Source organism: Rhinatrema bivittatum, chromosome 4 (genome assembly GCF_901001135.1).
Source record: "Rhinatrema bivittatum chromosome 4, aRhiBiv1.1, whole genome shotgun sequence".
NCBI lineage: Eukaryota > Metazoa > Chordata > Amphibia > Gymnophiona > Rhinatrematidae > Rhinatrema > Rhinatrema bivittatum.
This window is the reverse complement of record NC_042618.1, coordinates 462,713,952-462,726,625: the sequence shown is the minus strand read 5'-3', so window position 1 is coordinate 462,726,625 and position 12,674 is coordinate 462,713,952. Positions and strand designations below refer to the sequence as shown.

Genomic DNA, 12,674 nt, shown 5'->3' with positions numbered 1-12,674 from the left:
GGCAGAGAAGCTGCAGGATCACTAACAAGTAATATAACTGGACTTAACCGACTCATCAGCTCTACTATACAAGATTACATTAACAGAAATGAAATGCATACTAAAAGTTAGGCTACTAAAATGTTTAGTAACCTTTTCAGAAGATGTTCTGTCTGCATTATGTATATTTTGTAAACATGTACATAATGGTGAGCCAGTGGATGTACTGTATTTGGATTTTCAGAATAGATTTGACAAAGTCCCTCATAAGATACCCCTGAGAAAAATAAGTCACAGGATAAGCAATGTCTTATTGTGGGACTGCAAACTGGTTAAAAGCTAGGAAACTGTAGGACTAAATTGTCAGTTTAGTGGAGAAAAACAGTGTGTGCCTCAGGGAATTCATTGCCAAGGATGTGGGTTAGGGCAGTTAGTGTACCTGGGTTTAAAAAGATTTGGATAAGATCCTGGCAGAGAAGACTACAAACTATTAATCAAGTTGACTTAGGAAATAGTCCGTGCTTATTACTGGCTTTAGTAGCATGGGATCTATTTAATATTTGGGTACTGGCCAAGTACTTGTAACCTGGACTGGCCACTGTTGGAACAGATTGCTGGACCCTCAGACTGACCCAGTATGGCAACTTATGTTCTTGTGCAGGTATCTATACTGAGAGAGGTCCTTTTCAATATTTGACAAGTGAGCTGAGCAAGTTTGCAGATGAAAAAATTATGTTCTTATGGATTATACTACTTGGAATAATACTTGCCATACTGGGTCAGACCAAGAGTCCATCAAGTCCAGTATCCTGTTTCCAACAGTGGCCAATCCAGGTCACAAGAACCCGACAGGACCAAGGAGTAAGATTCCAAGTTGCTTAGCCCACGAATAAGCAGTGGATATCTACATCTCCACCTTAATGTTTTATGGACTTTTCCTCCAGGAACGCATCCAAACCATTTTTAAACTCAGCTACACTAAGTTTTCACCACATCCTCTTGCAATGAATTCCAGAGCTTAATTATATGTGGAGTTAAAAATTCTTTAGTTTTAAATGTATTGCCCAGTACCTTGTGTCCCCTAATCATTGTACTTTTTGAAAGCGTAAACTAACTTACTTGCTCAATTCAACTCATTTTATAAACTTCTCATATCTACCCCCCCCACCCCAGCCATCTCTTCTCCAAGCTGAAAAATCCTAACCTCTTTAGCCTTTCCTCAAAGGGGAAGCGTTCTATCCCCTTTATAATTTTGGGGATTCTTCTCTGTACCTTAAATTCTACTATATCTTGATATGGTGACCAGAACTGCACCCAATAATTAAGATGTCACACCATGAAGTGATAAAAGGCATTATGATGTTTTATTCTCCATTCCTTTCCTAATAATCCCTAGCATTTTTTTTTTGACTGCTGCTGCACACTGAGCCTAAAGTTTCAATGTATCAATGTTGCCTAGATCTTCCTGGCATTGTGTAGCTATAGTTTGGGTTACTCTTTCCCCAAGTGCATCACTTTGCACTTGTTGACATGAAATTTCATTTGCCATTTGGATGCTGCCTTCCAGTTTTTCAAGGTCGTCTTTCAATTTCACAATCTTGTGATTTAACTTTGAATGTCATCAGCAAGTTTGATCACCTCACTTGTTCCCATTTCCAGTTAATTTATAAATATATTAGAAAGCAGTGTCCCAGAATAGATCCCTGGGGTACTCCATTAGAGAAGTTTACCACTTAGCCCTACTTTGTTTCTTTTAACAAACTGGCAATCCACTGGCCTCTATCCCATAACATTTTCAATTAAGTCTCACGATGAAATTTGAAATGCTTTCTGGAAATCCAGATAAACATGTAGCTAAAAATGAGCCTGTTGATAGAATATTTCCTCAAAATGTAGCAAACAGGCAAGGGAAGGCTTACCTCAAAGTCCATGTTGGCTGTGTCCCATTAAACTATGCCTATCTACATGTTCGGCAGTTTTGTTTATGAAAGTTTTATCATTTTGCCTGGCACAGACTCACCGGTCTGTAGTTTCCTGGATCACCCCTTGATCCCTTTTTAAAAATTGACATTTCATTAGCAACCCTCCAGTCTTCCGGTACCATAGATGTTAATGATTGTGGACCTACTATTGGAAATTTGTAAACAATTTAAATGTCTGTTTTTAGCACCCTGGGATGTATACCACCTGGTCCAGGCGATTTGCTACTCTTCAGTTTGTTAATTTGCCCTAGTACATCAAGATTCACTGAGGCTTGTTTCATTTCTGGCATAGGTATCTTCCATACATGTTTCTTTGTGGAGTTTAGTTCCTTCCCCAACCATCAATAAGCTTTTTAATTCAGTTTTCCGCCTTCCATCTGAGCCCCCATGCCCAGCTTCCTGTTGTCCCAGCCTACTTTTTATATTTACTTGCCTTATTTTAAATGTGTTTGACATGTTAATTATGTATATTAGATAAAGTGACAAAGTTTTGACCAACTTGTCAAAAAAGCAGTATATAAACCTTTTAAATAAAGTAAAGAATTAATTTAGTCTGCTATGGCTTTGTCCTCCTAAGTGCCTTTTTACCCCTTGATCTAATGGTCCAACTGACTCCCTTGCAGGCTTTTTACATCAAATGTACTCAATTTTTATTATGAGTTTTGGCTTCCATGGCAAACTTACCAAATTCTTTGCATCTAACTTGCCAGTGCTTATGCAGTTTCCTGTTTTCTTCATTCAGATCCCTTTTCCATTTCTTGAAAGATATTTTTAGCTATCATAGCTTCTCACCTCACCTGTTAATGCCAGTTTAGCCTTCCTTCCACCTTTCAGGTGTGGAATACATTGGTCTAGGCTTCCAAGATGGTATTTTTAAACATCCATGCCTGATCTAAACTCAGAACCTTTGTAGTTGCTCCTTTTTTCTCTTAACCATTTTCATTTTATATCAGTCACCTTTTGAAAATTAAATGCTGTCCTAGTACATTGTGAGAAATTGCAGGAAGACCTTGTGAAACTGGGAGGTTGGGCATTCAAATAGTTGACATTTTATGAGAACAAGTGATGTACATGGGGAAAAAAAAATTAGGAGTTACAACCTAGGAAAAAGGATCCGAGCATCATCATGGACAATACTTTTAAATTCTCAGCTCAGTGTGTGGCAGAAAGAACAGACCCCTAGGTGGGAACAGATGTGGGTTCTAAACCTCAATCACATTCAACGGCTCTTGTACATCCAATGTATTCCAGGCACTAATATATAAACTATATAACAAAATACTACTGTGTCTGGTTTCTCTTTAAATATTTTTTAGATCAGCTATAGAAGACTATATAAATTTTGTAGGACCACTACTCATAGGGTCAAGGTATTTTACCAGACTTATGGTTTCAGGTCCATTTTACTTTATAATATTTTTGTAAATTTAGTGATTTTTTGCTTAATAATTCTTGCAATGTATTCTTCACTGATGAAAGCTCCCAATTAATAAATACGCAATGATCCGACGTGATAGAGAGACTTAAGAATCGATGGATGGATGATTATAACTTGTAGAGGTAATCAAGAAAATATGATCCAATAGAAGACAGAGGTTCGTTCAGCAGTAAGCGGTGTTATTATTCCAAAGAGGACATGATAGAAGACTAGAATATCTGGCAGTATTCATAGAAATACGACCTGTTAGAAGACAGAGGTCGCTTTCTGACAGCAGACATCACTTCCGGGAGTGCGTCAAAGAATGATTAACAGATATCCAAATTAGAAGGAAATATGCAATGATCCGACGTGATGGAGAACTCATACAGAGAGACTTAAGGTAAAGTAAGTTACGAACAAACAGACTTGAATGAGGACTGTCTACATTTGTCGGGATAACTGATGTAGGTAGGAACTTCCGGTTTCAGCTCTTGAAAAGGCATCTAGTGATGGGCTGTGGTTCAAAGAGAAGCAGGTTCTAACGGGACTCGCACCTATATTCTTGGATGAAGACAGCTTTTTGAAGAAATATGTTTGCGATGATTGCCCTGGAAACGTCATGGAACAAATATGGTAATCTTTACCCCTGAAGCAGGACCTTGAGTGTGGGGGTCTGAAACACGATAGTGTTGGGCTGTATAGATGAGTATTCACCGCTAAAAATTTTATTCATGAGATTGAAAAAGTGACTGTTTATTATATTGTCAGCATATTGACTTTCATCTTTAAATGTAACTATTGGGAGCTTTCATCATTGCAAGAATTAAGCAAAAAATCACAAACAATTTACAAAAAATTTACAAAAATATTATAAAGTAAAATGGACCTGAAACCATAAGAGAGTCTGGTAAAATACCTTGACCCTATGAGTAGTGGTCCTACAAAATTTATATAGTCTTCTATAGCTGATCTAAAAAATATTTAAAGAGAAACCAGACAGTAGTATTTTGTTATAGGGTTCTAAACCTCAAACATGTTCTGAAGAACAGATTGACCAAGCCTATGTCTGCCATCCCTGAATACTTTATTGCAGCTCTGCAAAACTCCATGGGACTGCCTGCGAGTCACCAACACTGCCACAGCTTGAACAGTGTGAGCACTGATGTGTCCAAGATGAAATCTGGCCTGGGCATAACAGGAGATGCAGTCTGCTAGCCAACTGGAAAGCATCTGCTTGGCAACAGCAATCTCCAGCCTGCTCTGATAGAAAAAAAAAAAAAAAGCTAGGTGGACTGTATGGGCTTCTGCAGATAGAAGGCTAAGGCTCTTTTGCAGTCCTCATTTCCCTTGGTGAGAATGGGGCCTAAGGAAAGAATGTTGGCAGGACGATGGAAGGACACCACTTTAGGCAGGAATATAGAGCGTAAGACCATTCTATCATGAAAAAAAAAAAAAAAAACTTCGCATAGGGTGGATAAGTCACTAAGGCCTGGAGCTCACCGATCCTGCATGCTGAAGTGACAGCCACCAAAAACAAGACTTTCTAGGTCAGGTTAATCAGGTCACAGGAGCTTTCATCAGCTGAGCCAATACCTCCTGTGTCCTGAGACACTGAGGTCTCAGGACACAGGAGGCTTAAATAAGAAACAGATCCCACATGAAATGTACAACCATAGGCTGTACAGAGACAGCCAACTGCACTTAGATTAACGAGTCTGTTTCGAGACCTGCTTCAGAGAGGTGTGGAAGGTACTCAAGCAGTTTTGGTGTAGAGCAGGATGGATCAAGGGTGTTTTTTTCTCATATAACATGGAAAATCTCCACTTCAGTCCTTAAGACTTTCTAGAAGCCACAAGGACATGAGTTTCCAGACACCTAAAGAGTGGAAACCAGACCTGCCACAGCCAATGGGAGGCTTCAAGAATCATAGTCCCCTTGTCTTCCTTGAGCTTCAGAGTCTTTACCACCAGCAGAAGAGGATATGAGTACAGGAGACCCTGGCCCCAACAAAGAGCAAAGGAGTCTATGGCTACCTTACCATGTCCTGATATGGAGCAGAACTGAGCAACCTTCCTGTTCCAAGCAGCCACAAACAGATCCACCTCCAGGCTTTTCCAGAGGCAGAAGATCCAATCCACTACTCCTTGGTCCAGAGACTATTTGTGGGGTCTGAAGAAGCAACCCAGTCTGTCAGCTACCCTATTTTCCAAACTGGCCAGATACATGCCTCAGCCACATCCCATGGGAGAGGGCCCAGGACCATATCTGGATCACCTCTTAACACAGAAGAGAAGAGCCCAGACACCTGCTTGGTCAATGTAATCTCTTCTTGGTTGTTCATCTGAACCACCACATTTTTGTTTGACAGCCAATTTCTGAAAGCCCACCAAGTGTACTGGATCACCCAGATCCACAGGAAGCTGATTTGACAGATGTCCCAGGACAGACTATGATCCATGGGTGCTGAGTCCATTTACATGGGCTCCCCATCCCTGGGTGGACACATCTGTAGGTAGGACAATCTGAACCCAAGAAATTTGGAAGGGTACCCCTGTTCTGGGTTGGAATTTTCCTGTCACCAGGCCAAGGAGTCCTGGGAGGGACAGTGATTTGGATGCAGTCCTGTAGATCCTAAGTGGCCTGAAACCATCAAGATAATGTCCACTGGGCACTGCCATTTGCTTGCATGCCCAGGGTATAATGGGTACTATGGTCTCACAGTCTCAACATGCACTGAGCTGAGGAGAAACTCAGCCGTGTGGGAAGGGATGTGGAGCCGTACAAAGCAAAGCTCTGATCTTTGAAAAGCTCCACCTCTGCTGCCTGGGACATCCCAGACAGCATGGCTAATTCATCCTGCTATCTACAGAAAGCACTGTTTATGGTAAGCTTTTAGGCACAGATTTTCTGCCTTTGCATTGGCCCTAGGCAACGTATTTTGCTCCTCCATAAACACATGGCAAGGAACAGCATCCATAAACAATGCAGGCACTTCGCTGCATTTAGACACAGTTCTCATACTGTGAGCAAATAAGGGAGTAAAAACAAATTTTATAATCTGTACCAGAAAGAATAAAATGGCAAAGCCAGGAAGTGAAAGAGGCAAAAGACAGGAAAAGGAGAGCATGTGTCACCACTAACAAAAGGGAGATATGAAGGGGAAAGTGTGAAGAGCTTTGTGACATGAAGGATGCAGTAATAAGGACAGGACGGTTCACCCAGTAAGCATAAGAAACAGTAACAAAGACCAGGAAGTTGAAGAGCTAGCAAGCCACTAAACTGAACACAAGCTTGTGTGTGAAAGCCTTCCCAACACAAACCACGATACCCAACCTTGTGCAGTAATCACTTTGCTTGCCTAACCAGTCAATTCAGAAAAGTACACTGCCACTGGATAATATATGTATATCTAGCTTAGCTTTTATATTGGTATTAAGAACATAAGAAATTGCCATGCTGTGTCAGATGAAGGGTCCATCAAGCCCAGCATCCTGTTTCCAACAGTGGACAATCCAGGCTACAAGTACCTGGCAAGTACTCAAACATTAAGTAGATCCTATGCTACTGAAGTCAGTATTAGTGGCTATTCCCCAAGTCAGCTTGATTAATAGCAGTTAATGGACTTCTCCAAACCTTTTTTTACACTAACTGCACTAACCACATACTCTAGCAACAAACTCCAGAGCTTAATTGTGTGTTGAGTGAAAATTTTCTCTGATTGGATTTAACCTCTTTAGCCTTTCCTCATAGGGGAGCTGTACCATCCTCTATACCTTCTCCAGTGCAACTTTTGAGATGCAGTGACCAGAACTGTACATACTCAAGGTGCGGTCTTCACCATGGAGTGATAGAGGCACTGATATTTTCCATCCTATTCACCATTCCCTTCCTAATTCCTAACATTGTTTACTTTGACTGCCGCAGCACACTGAACCAATGATTTCAATGTATTATCCACTATGATGCCTAGATCTTTTCCTGGGTGGTAACTCCTAATATGGAGCCTAACCGTGTAACTACAGCAAGGGTTATTTTTCCCTATATGCAACACCTTGAACTTGTCCACATTATATTTTATCTGCCATTTAGATGCCCAATCTTCCAGTCTTGCAAGGTCCTCCTGCAATTTGTCTGCTTGTGATTTAACTACTCTGAACAATTTTGTATCTGCAATTTGATTCTCTTGCATTCCTTTCCAGATCATTTATAAATACTTTAAAGCATAGGTCCAACTACAGATCATTGAGGCACTCCATGGTTTACCCTTTTCCACTGAGACCATTTAATCCTACTATTTCCTGACCTTTAACCAGTTTGTAATCCATGAAAGGACCTTGCCACCTATCCCATGACAATTTTTCCTAGAAGCCAGGGAAGAGTATATAAGAAAAGTGAAGACAGGGGTCGGAACAGTTAGATTCTAAAATCTTAACTGTAAGTAGACAACCACATAAGCAGCAGGATTCAGGTAAAATGCTCAATCAGCCAGGTCACCATGTACTTTGAAATACTGGCTCTAACTAGTTTATGGCTACCTCCAGCTGTGCAACAGATTCAAACGCCACCCCCAAATATCTAGTAGATACTAGTGCTCTAAGTTCCTCACTTAAACAGACTTGGAAATAAGAACTAGCAAATATAATTCCACCTAGAAAGCAAGCAATTCCAGCAACCCCCAAAACACAAATAAAACCTGTCTATTGGAGTTTCTCTTTAGCTTAATCAACCACACACCAGATTGTAACAGAGCAGAATTCTACAATCTATTGAGAACTCAATCCAGCCACAAGAACAGATTCAGAACAGTGAGAAAAGCAATATATCTTGGCAAAATAGAAGACCTTTTAAGCTTAACAGAAGCAGGACTCAGGAAAAAAAAATTGTTTTATTCTCCATTCCTTTCCTAATAATCCTTAGCATTCTGTATGCTTTGCTGCTGCTGCACACTGAGCAGGAGATTTCAATAAATGATACCTAGGATCCTTTTCCTGAATGGCAACTCCGACCGTGGAACCTTCTCCAAGTGCATCACTTTGCACTTGTCCACATTAAATTGTTTGCCATTTGCATGCCCAGGCTCCCAGTTTTGCCTGGTCCTCTTGCAATTTCTCACAATCCTGTGATTTAACTGGTTAAAATTTGATCACCTCACCTGTTCCCATTTCCAGGTCATTTATAAATATATTAAAAAGCAGTGGTCCCAGAACAGATCCCTGAGGCAGTCTACTATTCATCTTTCTCCATTGGAAATATTTACCATTTAGCCCTACTCTTTTCTCTAACTAGTTGGCAATCCACAACAGGACACTGCCCCCTATCCTGAGGGACTATCAAGTGCTTTCTGGAAATCCAGATACATTATATGAACTGGCTCACCTTTATTCACATATTTGACCTAAAAAAATATGTAGCAAATTAGTAAGGCAAGACTTCCCTTGGCTAAATCCATGTTGGCTTTGTCCCATTAAACTATGCCCATCTATGTTCACCAAATTTTGTTCTTTATGACAGAAGCTATCATTTTGCCTGGCAGACTCCCTGGATCACCCTTTGACAACTCCCATTATCTGGAATGGCTTTGATCCTTACCATTCTGGATAAGAGGTGCTATGTATACAAAATTATATACCTATTTCTTAGATATCCTGAACATTTAACTGGCTGTGAGATCAGGACAGATTTGGTAAGCAATGGCTCAGGAAATCTTGGCACTTGGAAGCTTATGTGGATTCCTAAATGTATGGCTCAGTCAATGTCTGACTGAATTCAAAAGAACCAAAAAACAGTCTTCTTCACCTCAACATTTCAACCCAAAAAAGACCTTGTGTGTCTGTCAATGTCTGGCCACATCAGGCACCAGACATGATAGTCAACAGGGCCAACAGCTAGACAAGAATTAACAGGAGTGCTAGAATACTAAGGTACCCGTTTTCCAACACAAATTAAAAAAAAATGGAAACTTGATTCCACAAGATAACCAAAAGGAGGCTGCAAGTTGATATTTAAAAATCTAGTTTGTATTGCCACTTAAAGAGCAACAAGCTGCCTTTCTTAACCTCAGTCAGCTGTTAAGAGGGAAGAGGCAGCAATAGAACAAGCCATTAAAAATAGTAATGTCGATTGATTCTGAATCCAAGAAAGCCAGCTGCAGGTCATGAAGACTGGCTGCTATATGCATCCAGTGGAGACCAGATACTCTAGGTTGGAGCAACTCGTTCAAAATGGAGATTCAGTTTAATAAGGCTGGAGCCTCCCACATAGTGCACTATGCTTGTAGCTGTATCACATGGCAACATCAGACTCCATTAACGTGTACAATAGTGAATGGTTTTACATGTAATTTGAGCCCAGCTAAAAGCAGGAGACATGAAGTCCCTTACAATTGTTGCAGAATTCTGCTGCTAGATTACTATCTGGTACAAAAAAAAAAAAAAAGAAGTATGGCCACATTACACCTGTACTCTGATCTACACTGGCTCCCAATCTGAACCAGGATCAGATACAAGATCCTGACATTAATACATAAAGAGAGATATGCAGTCCAGAGTCTAGCCATGCACATCTACACTCCAGCAAGAGCTTTGAGATCTCAAAACAGAGGGTTTTTGGGGTTTTTAAAGTTTCTTTCGTATGATTAGCTCATATTGGTGAGGTAAGATGCTTTTTCCCATAGCAGGCCCAGTACTCTGAACACATTACCTGAATACTTAACACTAAATGATACAAAACACTTTTCAAAAAAGGGCTCAAGACCTGATGGTATAACAAGGCGTTCGTAAAGGCAGAGGATGTTATTAGTATAGTAAGCAATGGAAAAAACTGCTGTAATGTGGTATTTTTTTTAATTTAAATTAAAAATTTTTGATTTACCTTTTTTCATTTTCTGTTAGTTTTATATTTGCATGCTTATCAGTAATGTATTATGTATGGCTTTTATGTAAACCACTATATTGCATTGAAAGGCAGTACACAAAGGATTTTAAAATAAATAAAATGCAAGAAAAAAGTTCATTTAAAATGAAACCCTTTAAGACTTTCCTGAACTACTTGCTAATACCACATTTCAGAGCAATCACATGTCAATGGCATAGAGATGGCCAGAACAACCTGATCCAGTAATGGAATCATTTGTAGAAAAAAGGTTCCAAGTGTATTTCTATGGGAGATGTGAAACGTAAGTGGCTGAAAGAGCTCAGACACTAGTTTAAATAAATGTAGAAAGTTTACATACAGTGGGTATCACAGAAAGTACTGCATTTATTTAAACCTTTTATACACCATCATTCCATGTTAGAATCACTAGTTCATAACTGTTTACAGGTAAAACATTCATAGAGTGCTACAGGGTTGATAGACATTCATAGAAATGGAAGTAATACTATGTAGACTTATATAATGAACCAGTCCTAGCCCTGATATTTGCGGACAATGTCCATATACTTCTCCCAAAGATTCATTAAATACTACTCTGAAATTATGAGATATTTACTATAGTTCTATCAATCAACTTCTCACCCAGATGAGAGACTTTCCCTTAACAAAAAACAGATTTTATATATTTGTAACAAGGTTACCGATAAAAATCGCACTAGAAATTAATTCTAAGCTGCCCTCTTTAAACATTAAACATGAAGTTAGGAGTCTTGGCGCCATACTAGATAGCGAATTTCATCTAAAGGCATTTGTAAAGACTATAGATGGTTTTTACAAACTTCGAATTTTAAGGAAATTAAAGCCTTTGCTGCATTACAAGGATTTTCAAACCGTGCTTCAAGCATTACTAACAAAACTGGATTGTAATGCCCTCTTCTTGGGCCTTCCATTGGAAACTATTCGTCCGCTACAACTCTTGCAAAATGCGGCCGCGTGTATTAACTCCAAAAACTTTGGCCACATTACTCCAGTTTTGATGAACCTTCATTGGCTTCCTATTAACTATCAAACAAAGCTATCTATGGCAATAACAACGAATGGTTGAATGCAACTCTCCATATTCATACACCCTCACGCAATTTAAGGTCTTTAGGCAAGGCACTTCAGTCCCTTCTATTAAATCAGCACATCTTAATGCAGTTAGAGAGGGCCCTTTCTATAGCTGGCCCAAAATTGTGGAATTCTCTTCCACTTGAGTTACTTTTAGAGGAGAATATCCAGTCTTAAGAAACCACTAAAAACATGGTTGTGTACTCAGGCTTTTAACACTACAGTATGATTTTGAACGACTCCCCCTGTGAAATTAGAATATATTAAGTAGATATTTATTTTATTAACCCTATTTTGCTAGTTTGATTTTGAAAGAATTGTATGTATTTTATTTTAACTGATTATAGTATAATTTTATGTTATATTATTCATAGGGTTATTTTATGATATTTTATTTGATTTTAGGACATGTCGTTAGACTGCCCATTGTCTTATTGTAAACCGACATGAAGTGTATACAATGTTTGGTATATAAAAATGTCTAAACAAACATGTCTGATTAAATAATCAGAACTGGGATGCACTCAATGAAATGCTTTTTCCTCAAGCTATGTTGGTAAATATCAAAAATGCTTCTTCCATGTTAAATCTAAGCAATTCAATAGTGTGCAGAATCTAACTATTCATGTTAAGAAAAATGACTCCATGCACTTAAGGAAAAAATGTTTTCAGAAGTATGACCGTTATTCCTTAGCTGCCAACCATCTCATTCTATCTTTAAACATTTTTTCATAGGACATGAGTAGTTTGAAAATCTGGTATTAGGAGCACTAATTCTATAAGGAAGAAAGATTAAATTCACATTCTCACAAGACCATCTTGTCAACTGTTTAAATCTGACAGCAGGTATTTAGCTTACCCTGTGCATCCCATAATTTCTGGCCCATCAAACGAAAAAGGATCCGACTCGTCAGGCTCCGACCTCATTTTGTATGTTTTGTCAAGATTTCGTTTGCAAAGTAGTCATTGGCTTCAAAGAAAAATTCTAATGTAAAACTCTAGAAAAAAAAAAAAAAGAAAAGCTGCAGGAGAAAACTGCCAGGCCAAAACAAATTGCCAACATTGATCACTTTCTAAAATTCAGCCTTTACATCAGGCAATAGATCTCACAGGTGTGCACTAAAGTGGATGCTCAGTTGAGATTGCATTAAAGGCCCAACACAAGGCTTTACGTAATATGACTGGAACATTGATTACCAATACTGAATTGTATAGCTTGACAGGAGTGTTCATTCCCTCTGGGGATGAATCTCAGTTCTTGCTAAACAGCTCCAACTGGTTCAAACATACATTTGTGCTACATTCAGGAA

The 12,674-nt window shown here is 39.1% G+C and overlaps 1 protein-coding gene across 1 annotated transcript in view; it reads right to left on the bottom strand.

Moving 5' to 3' along the window:
* Positions 1 to 12,674, bottom strand: part of NAP1L1 (nucleosome assembly protein 1 like 1) — an 81,027-nt gene that overhangs the window by 17,347 nt on the left and 51,006 nt on the right. The window contains 2 exon segments of the mRNA XM_029597147.1: positions 12,224 to 12,305; positions 12,308 to 12,362. Of these exon segments, the coding sequence (XP_029453007.1) occupies positions 12,224 to 12,305; positions 12,308 to 12,362 (137 nt within the window).